Source organism: Physeter macrocephalus, chromosome 7, assembly GCF_002837175.3.
Source record: "Physeter macrocephalus isolate SW-GA chromosome 7, ASM283717v5, whole genome shotgun sequence".
NCBI classification, from domain to species: Eukaryota; Metazoa; Chordata; class Mammalia; order Artiodactyla; family Physeteridae; genus Physeter; species Physeter macrocephalus.
This window is the reverse complement of record NC_041220.1, coordinates 20,293,289-20,311,705: the sequence shown is the minus strand read 5'-3', so window position 1 is coordinate 20,311,705 and position 18,417 is coordinate 20,293,289. Positions and strand designations below refer to the sequence as shown.

Below are 18,417 nucleotides of genomic sequence, written 5' to 3'. Positions count from 1 at the left end.
ACAAACTGACTTCCAAATTGAACAAGTAGGTGAGTTTACATCTAAATAACAAAAGGGCTATTATTGAAATATCCTATGTCCACTGGACTTTTTTTTTACATTGAAATTCCCTGCATAGACAGCATAGTTATACAGAAATGTATTAGAATAATAGACTCACCAAACAGGATACACAGGGCGCAGAAGCTTCATTAATCTGAAACTCTGATTTCACACAGGAGGAAACTGCTAAGACACTGCATGTTTAAATGCATATTTCGGGTCATGCAATGGCAGATCCAGACCCTTTGGGTTTGAGTTTTTCCATTACAATATCTAATTACACATGAAGTTCCAAAATGCATTTGATTTTTGATCAAAAAGTATAAGATTGGAATTAGGAGTAGTAAATCTGGGCTGTGGAGAACACTGAATAACATAGAAAGTAATGATATAGTCGAGATGAACTATTTATTGTATGTGCTGTGGTGGTGCTGCTGTATGACTTCTCAGACTCCTCAGTCTGGGAGAACTTGTTGAACTAAATCTCATTAAAACAAAATATCAGTTATTAGTTGTCAATAAAAGGCTGACTCCACGTGTTATGTTACGGAATTAAAAATGACATTGGCTACTCTGAGTCTGCCTGACGTTCTTCCTCCACTTTGGAAAGACAGAATTGAGAAAAATTTTCTTTAAAATCTCAGACATTTTTGATGCAATGCCAAGTGCTCCATATAGTTACATTTTTAGAAATTTACTAGAATCTTATAAAGTTTATTTCATTTTTTGGCATGTGACATAAATCAACTTAATTCAAATGTCAGCACAATTGTGATAATTTGTTAATCCTCCAATGAATGATGCTTCATTAAAATATAAAAAAGAGTAAACCTCTGATACTCTTAAAGGAGCCTAGCACTTACTGCATTGTACTGAAATTGGGTTTCATTAGAACACCTTCTCTATGTATTCCCTGAGGATCCTAACAATATCTTATTTACTATTAATATTCACAGACTCTACAGTTGCCCTGCAACAATCTGAGATCCCTATAGTATTTACTACAAAAATTTGTGTTACATTGAACTGAATAGAATCCTTTCTATTTCTAAATGAAGGCAGAGGACTAGACTAGATCAGATGTGTGCGTTCCAGTGCAGAAAAGATCAGAAAAACACATCAAAAGGGGATCTGTTGCTATTTTCTGAGGACAGTGATGGCACACGTGGAGGAGAGTTAACTGCCCACTAAAATCTGCCAGAGTACAAAGGTGACATTGAGAAGTGGCTTCATAGGCACGGCTTACATTTCCCAGCCTCCGCTGCAGGTAGGTGGGAGCATATGATTAATCCTCACGGGATTTCTGTACGTGTGAGAAATAACTTCCCTTGTGTTGAGCGACTGAATTTTGCTGCTTTCAATTATTGCAGCAGCTACTCTGAACCTAATAGAAACCACAAAATATCCCTATATGCCCACCAGTCCCTTTTATGAAACTTTATACACAAACATCGTTTTCTCCTGGATACGCTGAGCTGGTGAGGTTAACAGTATGTCACTCAGGAGTTGCGACACTGCTTTTGAAGTACTGTATTATGCAACAGGATCTGCTACTTTCAGCTGAATTCATTATCAAAGTGACTGCTGACTTTTCTGCTGGTGGCAGATCTTTGAAGAGCTTATTCCAATCTTTAGAAAATCATCATTATTTTTCTCTTCAATCAAGCACAGGTAGATATTTCCTCACTTTCCTCTCTTCCCCCTCTTTCATTCTCCTTCTGTCACCCACGCCTACTTAGATTCGCTAAATACTTATACAAATTTCTTTTTCTAACCAAAAGGCCTAATTTTAACTGCATTTTTTTATAATCATAAAATCATTATTTTCCATAGCTGATGAATAATTAACAATTGAAGAAGTAGGTATTTGCTTGGATTTTACTTATGACTATGTTGAATTCTCCACTGAATTTGAAATAAGGAAATGCAGACCTGTCAATGATATCACCTATTGGAAAATATTACTGTGGTGCTGATCCTTTAATGAGACAGTAAGTAGGCCGCCTTTGGAAACTGGAGAAACTCTTTTATGTTATAAAGATGTACAAATCAAATTTACTTTGCACATATTCAGCACAAGTTCAGATTTATGTCTTTAATAAAGCACAGCAGTGGTCTGGTTGCATATCTGAACACTGACATTGTGCAGTAGAATTTTCCCAGTGGGTGCTATTTGCCCGCAAGCCATAAGACGAGAAGGCTGCGTGGTCCCCATAGGGTAAAAACATTTTCCAAAATCCTGCTGGGTAAGTCAACAGTGAAATGGACTTCTAATGAGGAATTGGGTAGTTAGAAATTCTGTAATCATTTAGTGATCATTTTATCTGCAAACATTTGTGGTTGGCTAAGTGCTCTCACACTTCAGGAAATGATAATATCTTTATTATTTGAAGGAAATCTGGCTCCCTTTATATTCTTGAATTCTATCCAGCAAAGAGTTCCCACCTAGCTCTTCTAATTACTGAGCTGTGCCTAGCACCCACAGCTATAGTATTAGTAGTGGGATCTAAGGCCCCAAACATCTCAAGGTGGATTATAAGACCCTGTGTAGGGCTTCCCTGGTGGCGCAGTGGTTGAGAGTCCGCCTACCGATGCAGGGGACACGGGTTCGTGCCCCGGTCCGGGAAGATCCCACATGCCGCGGAGCGGCTGGGCCCGTGAGCCGTGGCCGCTGAGCCTGCGCGTCCGGAGCCTGTGCTCCACAACGGGAGAGGCCACAACAGTGAGAGGCCCGCATACCGCCCCCCCCCCAAAAAAAAAAAAAAAAAAAAAGACCCTGTGTAATTTAGGTAAAGTTTGCCTTTCCAGTTCTGTCTCTCATAACACGTGCTTCCCCGGCATCCCTCCACTTTAGCACACAGACATGTGCAAACACCTACTCTCCAACCTTGTGAGCTGTTGGTACTCACTGTATATATTCGTAAATAGAATTACTTTAGTTCCAGGCTGAATGTCCTTTCCTCCAGAAAGCCTTCTCTCGTAGGTTTCATTCTCTGAGAAGAATGACACAGAGGTTACTCTGCCAGAAGATTTTTAAAGAGTCCTCTTAGGATCAATATCTGATGGAAGAAAGGGAAGAAAACAAGATTGGACAGAAGGGGAAGTATAGCTGTGATGAAATATTAGAAGAAACCTGAGCTGACTCCAGAGGGAGTTTTGAAGCTGACCCTTAAGTGCTGTCCTAAGTTGGGAGAGAGGGTGGGGAATTTGTAGCCCAGATCAACCAGGCACTGGGTGCAGAGTACCCGAGGCAGGAGGCATAACCTTGAGTGAGGCAGCTTTCATCAGTTAAGGCAGTACGTGAAGGGGGCCTAGAGCGGAAGGCTTTCTGCCTGGAGGATTCTCAGTAATTGATGGGATCCGCTATTCCCTTCCGAAGGGTGACAAGGAAGCGCATCACAGCATTCACCACACACCTCCTCTTGCTCCACTCAGATCCACTTCTTTAAATGAAAATACTTCATACCAAAATTCATGGGATGCAACTAAACCACCATGTAGAGAAAACTGTATAGTCTTAAATAAATGAGATAAGAATCCAGGACAAGAATTTGGAAGACAAATAATATTAAAGAAAGAGGAGTGAAGAGAAGTTAATAAGAAAAATGGAAAACAAATACACAATGGAGAGGTTCGACAAAGTCACAAGTGATTGAAAAGACCCGTTAGGACTTCGCTGGCGGTCCAGTGGTTAAGCCTCCACACTTCCACTGCAGGGGGCACAGGTTCGATCTCTGGATGGGGAACTAAGACCCCACATACTGCGTGGAGCAGCTAAAAATTTTTTTTAAATAAAAAAGTTTTAAAAAGATTATTAAAATTAATATGCTGATGGAGAGAGAGAGAAATAACCAGTTTAGTCATGAAAAAGCTGATATCATTACAGATTTTACAGACAAAAATGCTTTAATTTGTAAGAGATAAATAAATTCTTAAAACATTTTAATATTAAATTACTCATGTCAATAATTTAAAATTTTCTACCTCAAAAACTCCAGGTCCAGATTGTTTCACTGCTGAGTTCTACTAAACATTAAGGGTGAATAATTCTAATGTACACAGACTCTTCCAAAGAATTAAAAATGTTTCAATTCTCAACTGATTCAACTGATTTTAAGAATTAGCATTGCCTAGATAGCAAATCCCAGTAATGTCAGTAAAAGAGAAGAAAGTGACAGGCAATCTCACTCATAAACAACGATACAAAAAATCCTAAAGTTTTCACAACTCAGAAACAGCAATATATGAAAAGAATACTACATCGTGACAGAAGTGGATTTATGTTCATCCTAAATTTGGTTTAACGTTGGAAAATCAGTCAATGTAAGTTTGTTAAGATAAGTAACCAGCAAAGATACAATTCATAACTTCTAAACTAGCTGAAGCAGATAAGAGAATTTTTAAAATCTTGATAAATTGAAGATGACAGAAAAGGACGGAGGAAGGGAAAAGCACTGGACTAAAAGAAACACAAAGTAAGATTGTGGAAATCATTTCAAATACACCAGTAATCATTCCATATACAAAAGCACTAACTTGCCAGGTAACACAGAGAGTCTGTCGGATTAGAAACACTGATAAATAAAGAAATAGTAGTACCAGCACATCATTTAAGTATATAGAATAACAATAAGAAGTGAAAATAAAAGCAATACTAGTTGTTGCTTCTGAGCAGCTGAGCTAGGACTAAGGAGCAGTGGAGCAAGGAATTGCCTTGCAATTTTCCTTCCAGTTTAAATTGTTTTACAAAATGTTTAGAAATAGCTACACATCAATACTAATCTTTATCAATACTTAGGTATCATCTACTTCCAGGTACTCCAAATATTTTCTCATTTTAAAAGATGCTTAAACGTTTTCATTTGTCTTCTTCTTAATGAGTTTCAGTTTTACTCCTTCTCTATTGCCTCATAACTATGGAAACAAATTCTGTGCCAGGGACTTTTAGAAGAAGTAAAGTTAGATTCTGGTTTTCAGCATTTTTGGAAATTAAATTTCCTATAATTGATTGTTGTTTTAAAAACATGTTTTCCCAATTTGCTGTTCAAAGACACCCAAAGATTCTCTGATGATTTCAGAGACTCAAGCAAAAAAAAAAAAGTTAAGAGTCTCGTTTTAAGTGAGCCCAGTGATAATCACTGAAGCCTCATATTTAAGTGTGTAGCTGTAAATCAACTGGTTTATCTAAATGTACTACAAGAAACTTTCTAAGAAACAGAATATAAAATGTAGACTGTAAGAAGAGCAAGGATTATGTATAAAACATATACGCTTACAAGTAATTTTTCCTGTATTGTGGGGAATTGCTCAGAGGGACCTGAGAAATGAACTTTTTGTTGTTGTTGTTGTTGTTAGTTTCTGCTTTATAACAAAGTGGATCAGCTACATGTAAACATATATCCCCATATCTCCTCCCTCCTGCATCTCTCTCCCACCCTCCTTATCCCACCCCTCTAGGTGGTCACAAAGCACTGAGCTGATCTCCCTGTGCTATGCGTCTGCTTCCCACTAGCTATCTATTTTACATTTGGTAGTGTATATATGTCCATGCCACTCTCTCACTTTGTCCTAGCTTACCTTTCCCCCTCCGCATGTCTTCAAGTCCATTCTCTACGTCTGCATCTTTATTCCTGTCCTGCCCCTAGGTTCTTAAGAACCTTTTCATTTCTTTTTTTTTTTTAGACTCCATATATATGTGTTAGCATACAGTACTTGTTTTCCTCTTTCTGACTTACTTCACTCTGTATGACAGACTCTAGGTCCATCCACCTCACTGCAAATAATTCAATTTAATTTCCTTTTATAGCTGAGTAATATTCCATTTTATGTATGTGCCACATCTTCTTTACCCATTCATCTGTCGATGGACACTTAGGTTGCTTCCATGTCCTGCCTATCGTAAATAGAGCTGCAATGAACATTGTGGTACATGACTCTTTTTGAATTCTGGTTTTCTCAGGGTATATGCCCAGGAGTGGGATTACTGTGTCATATGGTAGTTCTATTTTGAGTTTTTTAAGGAACCTCCATACTGTTCTCCATAGTGGCTGTATCACTTTACATTCCCACCAACAGTGCAAGAGGGTTCCCTTTTCTCCACACCCTCTCCAGCATTTATTGTTTGTACATGTTTTTGATGATGGCCATTCTGACTGGTGTGAGGTGATACCTCACTGTAGTTTTGATGTGCATTTCTCTAATGATTAGTGAAGCTGAGCAGCCTTTCAAGTGTTTGTTGGCAACCTGTACATCTTCTTTGGAGAAATGTCTATTTAGGGCTTCTGCCCATTTTTGGATTTTTTTTTTTTTAATTTTTTATTGAGCTGCAGGAGCTGCTTGTAAATTTTGGAGATTAATCCATTGTCAGTTGCTTCATTTGCAAATGTTTTCTCCCATTCTGAGGATTGTCTCTTCATCTTGTTTATGATTTCCTTTGCTGTGCAAAAGCTTTTAAGTTTCATTAGGTCCCATTTTTTATTCTTGTTTTTATTTCCATTTCTCTAGGAGATGGGTCAAAAAGGATCTTGCTGTGATTTAGGTCATAGAAGTTCTGCCTATGTTTTCCTCTAAGAGTTTTACAGTGTCTGGTCTTACAATTAGGTCTTTAATCCATTTTGAGTTTATTTCTGTGTATGGTGTTAGGGAGTGTTCTAATTTCATTCTTTTACATGTAGCTGTCCAGTTTTCCCAGCACCACTTATTGAAGAGGCTGTCTTTTCTCCATTGTATATTCTTGCCTCCTTTATCAAAAATAGGGTGAACATATGTTCATGGGTTTATCTCTGGGCTTTCTTTCCTGTTTCAGTGATCTGTATTTCTGGGTCCCATCCTTATTCTTTTGTCTCTGTTTATTCTTTTGTCTTTTGCCCTATCCAGGTACGTGGGGAGTTTCTTACCTTGTGGGAGGTCTGAGGTCTTCTGCCAGCGTTCAGTAGGTGTTCTGTAGGAGTTGTTCCACATGTAGATGTATTTCTTATGTATTTGTGGGGAAGAAGATGATCGCCAAGTCTTGCTCCTCCGCCATCTTGAAGTTCTCCCTGAGAAATGAACTTTTATACTTATTTCATTTAGAAAGAAAATCTATTCGTGCCCCAGTCCGGGAAGATCCCACATGCCGCGGAGCGGCTGGGCCCGTGAGCCATGGCCGCTGAGCCTGCGCGTCCGGAGCCAGCGCTCCGCAACGGGAGAGGCCACAACGGTGAGAGGCCTGCGTACCGGGGAGGGAAAAAAAAAAAAAGAAAGAAAATCTGAATAATTCTATCAATAGATATCAATATTATAGATGAAACAAGGCACATTATTTTCAACAATGATAAATGGCAAACACATAAAGCTTGCCAGATGCATATCCTCTGATCCAAGAGATTTTATATGTAATTCATTAAATCTTGACAAGCTATGAAGAAGTTGCTAAAATTATACCCATTTTATAAATGAGTAAACTGAGAGGAGGGGTTAACAACTTTTTCAAATTCACCCAGGTGTTGAGAAGTGGAGCCTGGTTTGAACACAGGCATATGGCTTCAAAGTTTGTACTCTTAGACCCTGTGATATAAAGGTAACACATAAACATTATGGAAAGTAAGAATAGTAAAGGGAAAAAGCACCCATAATCCTTTATATAACTATTGTAAATTGTATAGTCTCTTTCTATTCTACATCATGATTTTGTATCATGATTATTATAGTACATATTCTGAACTTGGGTTTCATCAGTTAACATATTAGAACTATTTTTCAATGTTTTTGTATGATTATTACAATTTGGTTTACGTCTTCATATTATTCAATCCTATGGATGAAATAATTCACTTAACTGCTCTATTATTGGACATCAGGCTGCATCCAGTATTTTCCTATTGTATGTGTATATAAACCTACTTCAACCTCTTCATGAATGCAGTTTTTACCATGCTTCTAATGATTTCCTTAGGAAATATATCCAGATGTGGAATTATTGAGTAATTAAGAGTGAGTTCTATAATCTACTTTTTAAAAAAAATCTAAAATGTTTCTAATTTTTCTCCAACCACTGTGTTACTAGGTTGTTAATCCTTAAAATCAGTGATAAACTAAATCCCACCTTTTAAATTCTCCCTTGCCATAGGTTACTGTCGTCAAATACCCAACAGCTCCATATGGAGCTAATAGATTAGAAGTTCCAGTTTGCACCCTTATTAAAAATCACTAATCGTATTTCTTTGAATCTGGCAATAATGTCACCAAGTTACTTTATTTGTCACATAGACTATTTTACAGAAGAACACAATTTCTACCAGCACAACAGAGTCCTTTTGTTTTGCCAAGAAAGGCTGAAACTGATGACTTTTATCATTTCAAGTAGATTCTGTGGAGAGGTTTCCTAGCCACAGCTGGATCGAGCAAAGCCACTATGGAACTATACACATTTTAACTGCATTTGTTCCACCCTAAAAGCTGAAAAGCTAAAGCTCCAGAAAGCTAGGCATTTTAACTACTTTTTTTTAATGTACTGAATTATTGAACCAGCATATAATCACAGAATAAATATCTTTTTGTTCTGGGTCTGGTATTTCACAAAATTATAGAGAAGACCATTTTAGAACTGGAAAAGAACTTAGAAATATTCATTTTGTCCAACTCCTTATTTTATAGATGAAGAAAATGAGGCTCAATAAGCTTAAAATGAGCTTTTTTAGATTTACACAGAGAATTAATGGCAAAGTGAGACTAGAACTAAGTCTCCTCACTCCTATTTCCCCTCTGTGACTATTTTTGCAATTTGAGAAATGGTACAATGAAGTCCAGAAAGACTAAATCCAGAAAAACAAAGGACCTTTAATCATAGGAGTCAGGCCCCATTTATATCAAGAATATATGATATTAAACAAAAATTTCAGTAAAGGAGTAAAGGTAGGCTAATAAACTTGTTGATGTGTCCTGGTCATCCTATGGCCAAGATGCTAATTTAGGTCACAGAATATATGGTGAGGATGACCTAGTACACAGTTAGTGATAACTGGTCTTTCTCAAATATGTAAGATAGAGCCTATGATTAAACTGTTTTTAAGTAATATTTTCTTCTCAAAAGAACAATTCATTAATGTAGGCATAGGCTGAATCTAAGTTTTTAATTACTAAAATTAGATGATATTATCAGAGGTGAAGACCTGTCTGAAAGTTTAGAGAGGCTGTGCCATCACTATAATACAGTTTAACTGAGTGTAGCCCATGGATCAATAACATCAGCTTCACCTGGGAGCTTGTTAAAAACACAAAAATCAGCCCCACCTAGACCTATCTGCAAGTAGAGCCAAAGAATTCATACTTTAACAAGCTCTCCAGGTGATTCCCATGCATGCTAAAGTTTAAGAAGCATTGTTCTAATAGCATCCTCTTCAACCTTTTGCACATTGGGATGATGTAGGAACCTTTAAAAATACTTATACCTAAGTCCCATCCTAGATTCATATTTAATTAGTCTGGGGTGTAGGCTGGGTAGTATCATGGTTGAGAATCAACACTCCAATAATTTATTTGGAGCATTTGTGTTGGTTCTTTTTTATAAAATTATTGAAAATAGACCTCAGCCTACCCAGCTCCCCCAAGTTTTAGAACAGGGGTCTGCAAAGTGAGTGGATACAAATGACCACTGGAAGATAGGTATAAAATATTAGAACCTCCATTTTTATTTATTTTAAATTTCAATGCTTTAACATCTATTTTACCTATGTTTATCATCTCTGTAAGATTTTAATATAGTGACACACTTGTGAAATTTATAAGTATCATTATAAATAAGAGGATGCATGCTAAATAGCTTTAACTATCAAAGTTCATGATATAGAATGATGGTTTTCAAACTTGAGTGTGCACAAAAACTACCTAGAGAGCTTGTCAAAATTTATCAAAAGATAAATTCAATTATCCTGAATCTAGGTTCAGGAATCTACACTACAAGATATACCCCAGATGATTCTTATGGAAATGCTCCACAGACTACTCTTTAAGAAACATTCATTTAAAGCCAGACTTTGTTTTTCAGTTAGAGCAAAAATGTAGAGAGTTACCTGGAAAGGCAGAACACCCATTCAGGGCCTCAAAGGGTGGTAGGACCTCAGTGGGATCATCATGTTTAAAGGCATGAACCTCAGTTCTGAAGGATATCAGCACACTCAAAGGGAATAGTTTCCTGGGGCCAACCCTGGTTACAAAGACAGCTGTGCAACCAGGAATATCAATGAATGGATTGACAATTAGAAATATAACTCTTAGGCAGACTACAGTGGTTCTTACTGGTTGCATTATAGTCCTGCAGAAAACCAATAGAATGAAAAATTCTAAGTATAAATTTGCCTCCGTAGCCTAGAATCAGAGTAAGGAGAAATAATCATAATGTGAAGTTTTAATAATTGCTGCCTTCAAAATATGATAGGTGATATACTGCCAAGAAGAGGGGAAGAATTAGACCAAATGTAAATATAAATGATATAAAAGCAACAATTAAAAGATAGAGATTGTCAAATGATACATAAATAAAACCAACTATATGCTTCCTACAGGAAACACACTTACGAATAAGAAAAAGACATAATAAGATGTACATATTAATACTAATCAAAAGAAATCTGGAGTTGGATGGTGTTGGAACATTAGATTGCGATAAGCAAAAAAATGAACCTGTATCTTTATCATACGTCATATACATATAACTCAAAATGGATTATAGATGTAAACATAATGGATAAAATTTTTAAACTTACAAAATAAAATATAGAAAACAAATCTTCAGGACCTGGAAGTAGGAAAAGATTTGATAGAATATAAAAAGTAGGAAATGTTTTTTTAAATGATAACTTATATCATTAAATTAAATATTTTTCCTCTTCAAGAAGTATCATTAAGATGAAAAGACAGACCACAGTCTTGGAGAAAGTATTTGCAAAATCTGTATCTGATAAAGAGTTTGCATTCTGAATATAGAGAGAATACTTAAAAGTTAATAACTGAAAGACATACGACACAATCTTTAAAAGAGGAAAAGATTTAAAAGGAAATTTCACCAAATAAATGCATTATAAGATGCTTAGCATCACTAGTCATTAGGAAAATGCAATGAGAACCACAGCTAGATATAGAACACACAGTACAATAGCTGAAATTTAAAAGATTGACAATACCAAGTACTATGGGCAAAGATGTGCAGCAACTGAAATTCTCATATATCATTGGTTAGAAGGAAAAAATAGTACAACAACTTTGGAAAACAGTCCAGCAGTTTCACATAAAATTAAATATATACTACATGACCCAAAAGTCCCACTCTTCGGTTTTCCCCCCCGACAAAAAAAAAAAACCCCATACTCTGTATCAAGACTTGTCATAGACATTCATACCAGCTTTATTCATAGTAGCTAAACACTGGAAACAACCCAAATTGGTCAAATAGTGATGGAAAAGCAAATAGTGCCATATCCATAGAGTGGACTACCACCCAGATGTGAAAAGAAAGAAATTACTTATATAGGCAGCAGCATGGATTAATCTGAAAAGCATTTAGAATGCTAAATGAAAGAAAGGAGACATAAAAAACTGTTTGATTCAATTCATCAGAAATCATGAAATAATCGAATTCATGAAATTATTGAATTCACGAAATTCTAGAAAATGACAAAACAATAGTGACAAAAAATATATCATTGATGGACAGGAGCTGGGGCTAGAGACTTGACTATAAGAGGCACAGAGGAACTTGTTGAGGTGATGAAAATGTTTTATACCTTGATCTGGTGGTGGGCGGTTCCACAATAGTATACATTTATCAAAACTCATCAAATGGTATGATACAATGGGTGAATTTTACCACATGTAGATTATACTTCAGTGCAGCTTAAAAGAAAAAAAAACTGAAAAAAAATAGTTGGCATGAGACTCACCATTTCATATATGCCTTTCTTCTGGCCATAGAGATTGGACTGTACCTGTTATCTGAGACAATCAAATGAATATTTGTCCTTTGCCTTTTGTAGCCCTCTTTTTTATAGTTATTTAACCAGTCAGATGTAAGTCTGGAGCTGCTTCTAGCCATCTCGCCACTATGATGAGGAGCCAGCCTGAGAAGGAAGCCATATTCTATGATTTCACATTTAATCCTAATAACCACACTAAGAGATAGGTATTATTACCCTACTTTATAAATAGGAAAACTGAGGGTTAGAAAGACTCATTTCCCCAAATTCAAACAAATAGCAGATAGCAAAGCAAGTGGCCTGGGTCTATATGATGCCAAATTTCATGCTCATAACTATCATTAAAGAGAAAAAAAGAATACAACAAAAATCTGTAATTTTAGGGCTTCCCTGGTGGCACAGTGGTTGAGAATCCGCCTGCCGATGCAGGGGACACGGGTTTGTGCCCCGGTCCGGGAAGATCCCACATGCCGCAGAGTGGCTGGGCCCGTGAGCCATGGCCGCTGAGCCTGTGCGTCTGGAGCCTGTGCTCCGCAACGGGAGAGGCCACAGCAGTGAGAGGCCCGCGTACCACAAAAAAAAAAAAAAAAAAAAAAAAATCTATAACTTTAGATTTTTCCATATACCATTGAAAAACACGACATTGTGGCAGCCAGGACAATATCTGTATTCTCAATATATCTAATTAAAATGAAAATTTTGAAATCACATGACACTTATTCTAAAACCATAGTATACATTGACACAAATTGCTGTTGTTACTGGTCACATATGCATATTTACTAAGATTTAAAAAATCATTTAAAGGCATCAATAAGAATACAGATTGAGACAAAACTACAATGAGGTGTCACCTCACACCAGTTAGAATGGGCATCATCAGAAAATCTACAAACAACAAATGCTGGAGAGGGTGTGGAGAAAAGGGAACCCTCTTGCACTGTTGGTGGGAATGTAAATTGATATAGCCACTATGGAGAACAGTATGGAGGTTCCTTAAAAAACTAAAAATAGAATTACCATATGACCTAGCAATCCCACTACTGGGCATATACCCTGAGAAACCATAATTCAAAAAGACACACGCACCCCAGTGTTCATTGCAGCACTATTTACAATAGCCAGGTCATAGAAGCAACCCAAATGCCCATTGACAGATGAATGGATAAAGAAGATGTGGCACATATATACAGTGGAATATTACTCAGCCATAAAAAGGAACGAAATTGGGTCCTTTGTAGAGACGTGGATGGATGTAGAGACTGTCATACAGAGTGAAGTAAGTCAGAAAGAAAGAAACAAATATCATACATTAAAGTATATATGTGGAACCTAGAAAAATGGTACAGATGAACCAGTTTGCAAGGCAGAAATAGGGACACAGATGTAGAGAACAAACGTATGGACACCAAGGGGGGAAAGCATCAGGGGGAGGGGATGGTGGTGGGATTAACTGGGAGATTGGGATTGACATGTAAACACTAATATGTATAAAACAGATAACTAATAAGAACCTGCTGTATAAAAAGTAAATTAATTAAATTAAATTTTAAACAGAATACAGATTGGGAAAATAATTGCAATAGAAATAAAAACAAATCAGGAAAACAGATGATTTTGTTTCCAACAAGACTCTCCTATACACAAACTAGCACACACACACACACACACACACACAATCATTTGAAATGCCCTATGTGGACTGTGACATGAAAAACTAGAAAAACAGGATACTCGTTAGGTATGTTGAGGGAGAAAAGGACCACAGTGTGTTATATTAAACTAGGACACCTGACTGGGTTAGTTCACTGCTGTTTTCTGAGCAGCATGATGATTTGCATGTCATTGTTATACCAAGGAAAATGCTTCAAGTTTAGCTGTGCTGTGGCCGTTATGCAAATATGATCCCACTGTGTATAGCCTAGTCTGGTTTGCAAAATTAGGTATGCCCAGCCATGTTTCAGAAGCTCACTAAATCATTCTACAATAAATACAAACCCAGAATAACTGAGAGAGAAAAGCTAGCAAAAATTCTATGGTCTGAAACTGAGAACGCAAACTATCCAATGTAGAAATACATTTTCTTTAAGAGAATGGCAACACCGAAAATACTTACAAGCAAAAGACAATGTTTACTTAGAATACAATACGTGGGTTTATTCGTGGACATCTCTGACCTGAAGAAACCAAACCATTATGTTCCCAAAACAAAGAGCTTTTGTTCTTTCACATTTAGGATATTAGTACCTTCTATTAGAAATTCCTTATTTCAGATTGTAAAAGAATTTGCACTTGCCACAGTCACCCATCTTTGGTATACTCAATAAAGTAACACATTTTATGCATACCCAAATAGTAAGAACAGCTATCATTTGCTGAGCACATGGCATGTTCCTGAGATTATTCTAAATGCTGTATTAATTCAAGTAATCCTCATGATTTACCTTATGAGTTAAATCGTGTTATTATCCTTGCTTCACAGATGAAGAAACTGAAGCCCAGAGAGGTTAAGTCGTCTAGGGTCATACAGCTGTCAGAAGCTAGAGGCAGGATTTGAGCCCAGGCAGCCTGATTATAGACTGGTCTGCACACGTTACTACTACTCCGAGCTAACTCTTCCATAGGTGTGATCGTGTGTGTGCACATGAGTGATTCCAGTGTCTTATGGGTGTGTGGGGGGTATTTTGCCATTTCAAAAATTTTTTACATAAAATTTATCATCTTAACTATTTTCAGGCACATAGTTCAGTGGCATTAACTACATTCACATTGTTGTTCAACCATCACCACCATCCATCTCCAGAAATCTTTTCACCTTGTGAAGCTGAAATTCTGCATCCATTAAATAATAGCTCTTCATTCTTTTCCCCTTCCACCAGACCCTGGAAACCACCATCCTACTATCTCTGTCTATGAATCTGACTACTGTAGGTAGCTCATAGAAGTGGAATGGTACAGTACTGTCCTTTTGCGACTGGCTTATTTCACTTAGCATAATATCCTCAAGTTTCATCCATGTTGTAACACGTGTCAGAACTTCCTTTATCTTTGAGGCTGAATAATATTCTATTGCTTATCTACTCAGCCATTGATGAACACTTGGGTTTCTTCCACCTTTTAGTGGAAGTGCATAGTGGAATAGTGCTGCTACGAACATGAGTGCACAGATATCTCTGAGCTTCTGTTTTCAGTTCTCTTGTATATATACCCAGAAGTGGAATTGCTGAATCATATGGCAGTTCTAGTTTTAATTTTTTGAGGAACCACCACATTGTTTTCCACAGGAACTGCACCATTTTACATTCAACAACAGTGCACAATGGTTCCAGTTTCTCCACATCCTTGTCAACACTTGTTATTTTCTGGTTTTTTAATAGCAGTCATCTAATGGGTGTGAAGTAGGGTATGTGTTTTAAGTTCTTAGAAGTGTCTAGATTCTGCATTTCGAGTTATGACATACACTGAAGAGGACTTTATCTGCTTTGAACGTTTGCCAGGACCATGTCCTTTGCTAAGAAAGAGGTAATAGGCATAAGACACCATAAGCTGTACCAGATGGCCCTTCAGGCATGTGATCTCATGCCTTACGTACGTAATCCTGCTCTTCTGGCCACAGCTGGTTGGACCAAAGAATGGCACCTGAGCCACAGGTGAACCAGGTTTTTTGATGCAGAAGAGGTGTTCACGAAGGGCATCAAACCATATCTCCTCTTGCAGTTTCCGTCCCACAGTCTGTCTTCACAGGATTAAACTCACAAAATTTGAGTTTCACAGGGTCAGTTGGTCCTTAATGGCAGGAGAAGGACAAGTAATAGAAATAGAGATGGAGTATCTGAGACACCATAGTGATGGAAGATTTATAGGCACCAGCTCTTGAAATCTGACCAAGAATCAGGTCACAAGAACTCTAGTGATTTTGCGTTCGCGTCAACATCTTTTCTCCATAAACACTGTGACCTTTGATACCCTGAGCATGCCTCTCTTCACTGCAACCTGAAAATGTCCAGCATGGAGGTTTTAAACAATCACATCAAAGTATTAATTAAAACCCCAAAATGTTCTGAGTTTTAAAAGGTCATTGTTGTTTTTTAAGTAACTTAAAAAGCAACAATATAATTTTAATGAGGTCTTTCTGCTTTACACAACTGTGTTCCTGTTTGGTGTTGTTCTGATGTTCATCTCAAGATTTCTCTTTTATGTACCTAGGAAAATCAGAAAGAAGGTGTAAGTACAAAGTAACTGAGAAGAAAATGAAAGCAGGATACATAGCTCTGAATTAGAAAGAGCAAAAAGCAAACAGATAATTTCCAAAATGAATAATCCATGAACACCAGCCACCATATACTTTCTCTGATTACAAAACGATCAAGAAAAGCATTTTCTTATATTCGATTCTAAGTTCCAACTTTCAAAATGTGATCTCAATAAGTCAAATTTTAAACTGAAAAACTATCTTGAGATACCAATAGCAAAGGGGGAAACAATTTGCTGTAACCATGTTTTAAATAGTGTGCATAAAAGTTAAAAAAAGAGACACTTTCCCCTAACTCAGAAGTTTTCTCCTGCCGGCACAACTTGTGTAACCAGTTGCTGTAGCACTATCCTCCTAGCTAACTCACTCCTTTAAAATAAGGGCACAAATGTGCCATTTAAATGTGCCCCTCTCATCTGCTAATGTAACAACAACAGCAACAAACAACAAGTTCTGCACCAGTGGCTTTAACTGGTGGCAAAATGAGGGGAGATCCAAGAGGTTAAGCTACACTGACATTTAAATACACAATGAAAATATTGAGCTATTGGGATGAATAGGAACACACCCATGCTGGCAACCAGAAATTTCAGACTACAGCTATTTTTCTTAGCAGAGGTAGTCTATGTCTCCTCTGGTGAGGTCTGTGAGCCAGATTGACAGACAAAGTATATACCACCTTTTGATCCCAATGGGGGATTACGCTACACCACGGAGAAGCCACAGACTCCTTTCCCAACAAGGCTATGAAAGGAAAAAGTGTTGAACCTTAACAGGCTCAGTTTGTTCAAATAATTTATGGTTGTGGGGAGAGAGAAGTGGGAATAAACATTGATATACGTGGCAACTAACTATGATGCCATTCTGGTTCTAACAGTTCCTTTTTCATTAAGGAATTAGTAATAATATCAACAACCATTTGTTGAGTGATTATTGTACCAACCACTTTGTATGCACTATCTAATTTAATATCCACAGCAATCCTATGAGGTAACGATTGTGTTCTGCCTTTAACACAGGAAGTTCAGATATTTGGCCAAAAGCACAAAGCTAGTAAGTGAGAGAAGAGGTATTTAAAACCCATCTTACCAGACACCAAAACCCATATTTTTCTATTGTATTATTACACTACCTGTCCTAGTAGGTACTAAATACATAGTAGTCAATAAAGAATTTAACAAAAATCTTGTTGAGTAAAGGATGCCAAAAGCTCCAGTCACAAAATGTTATATGTTCCATGAAAGATGCAATGTGTCTTTCTATAGGACTTTGATTCCTGGCTTGATGTGTGCAAACAAGAATTTAAGAGGCAAATGAATTCTGTCTACTATTTCTTAGCACATATTATTTTGTTTTCAGCCTAGAGCAATTTCTTTACCTCTCTGTCTTACTTTCTCTCCAATAAACTGTTTATTCCCATGTGTAGACCCCAGCACACCTTTCCTAGACAGTAATAACCTCTTTCCTGCCAGTCTATTAACACCATGGCCAAAGCTATTTTCCATGCTTGTCACTCTCACGTGGTACTTTAATAAGAAACCCCCAAGGTTTTCCATGGCTCTACTAATTCCGTTAATGGGGACTGTTCCCTTCAGGAGCTCACTCCATCCTACCTATCTGTTCCCTCTGCTGCTATAATCCAGCTGTGTTATCTATTCTGTGTTACAGAGGGTGGAGTACACGCTCCTTCCTAGACAAGCTTTGCTCCCTTACGGTCCTCTTCACCCCAGCGGTTCACACAAACTGCTCCGAGTCATATCTGCAGCATGGGTTGCCAAAGAAGAAATGCAACATTGCCAAAAGGCTTTTTTTGCCTTTTATAAAGTCCTTAGAACAAATCTACTTCACTGTTTACCCAAGGGAATCCCTCTTTACAATATTATTGAACTTGGCAATCAGATGGGGGCTGAGAGGCCATTCCAAATGGGTTTGCTGAATCAGCTTTTCTTCTGAGGCAGACAAGTGATGCCACATTCTAGCAAGAAGAGCATTCCAGTCAAAACAGAAGCTGGCCTTTAGTTTGCCCTACTCACTCTATTATCAGCATCCTTCCTTGTTTTCAAGTCCATACTGCTTCAAAGAGAATGAGCTCTAATGGAGCATTGAGAGATGGTACTCCTCGGAGCCAGGCAATGTTCTTTTCTATTCACAGCCACCCCTCGGTCAAACTGCAGT

General features: G+C 37.4%; 1 protein-coding gene across 10 annotated transcripts in view; it reads right to left on the bottom strand.

Moving 5' to 3' along the window:
• LOC114486557 (uncharacterized) overlaps positions 1–18,417 on the bottom strand; it is a 71,253-nt gene that overhangs the window by 10,111 nt on the left and 42,725 nt on the right. For 4 of the 10 annotated variants that reach the window (XM_055085874.1, XM_055085873.1, XM_055085875.1 and 1 more), the window contains exons 3-6: positions 14,806–16,192; positions 11,958–12,134; positions 10,092–10,333; positions 6,939–7,079 (exon numbers count right to left, since the gene is read on the bottom strand). In XM_055085874.1, the coding sequence (XP_054941849.1) occupies positions 6,939–7,079; positions 10,092–10,333; positions 11,958–12,134; positions 14,806–14,828 (583 nt within the window). In that variant the 5' untranslated portion in view covers positions 14,829–16,192. Of the gene's footprint in view, positions 1–6,394; positions 7,080–10,091; positions 10,334–11,957; positions 12,135–14,434; positions 14,455–14,805; positions 16,193–18,417 lie in introns of those variants that run through there. The other 6 variants (XM_055085870.1, XM_055085869.1, XM_055085868.1 and 3 more) reach the window with 3 other exon arrangements.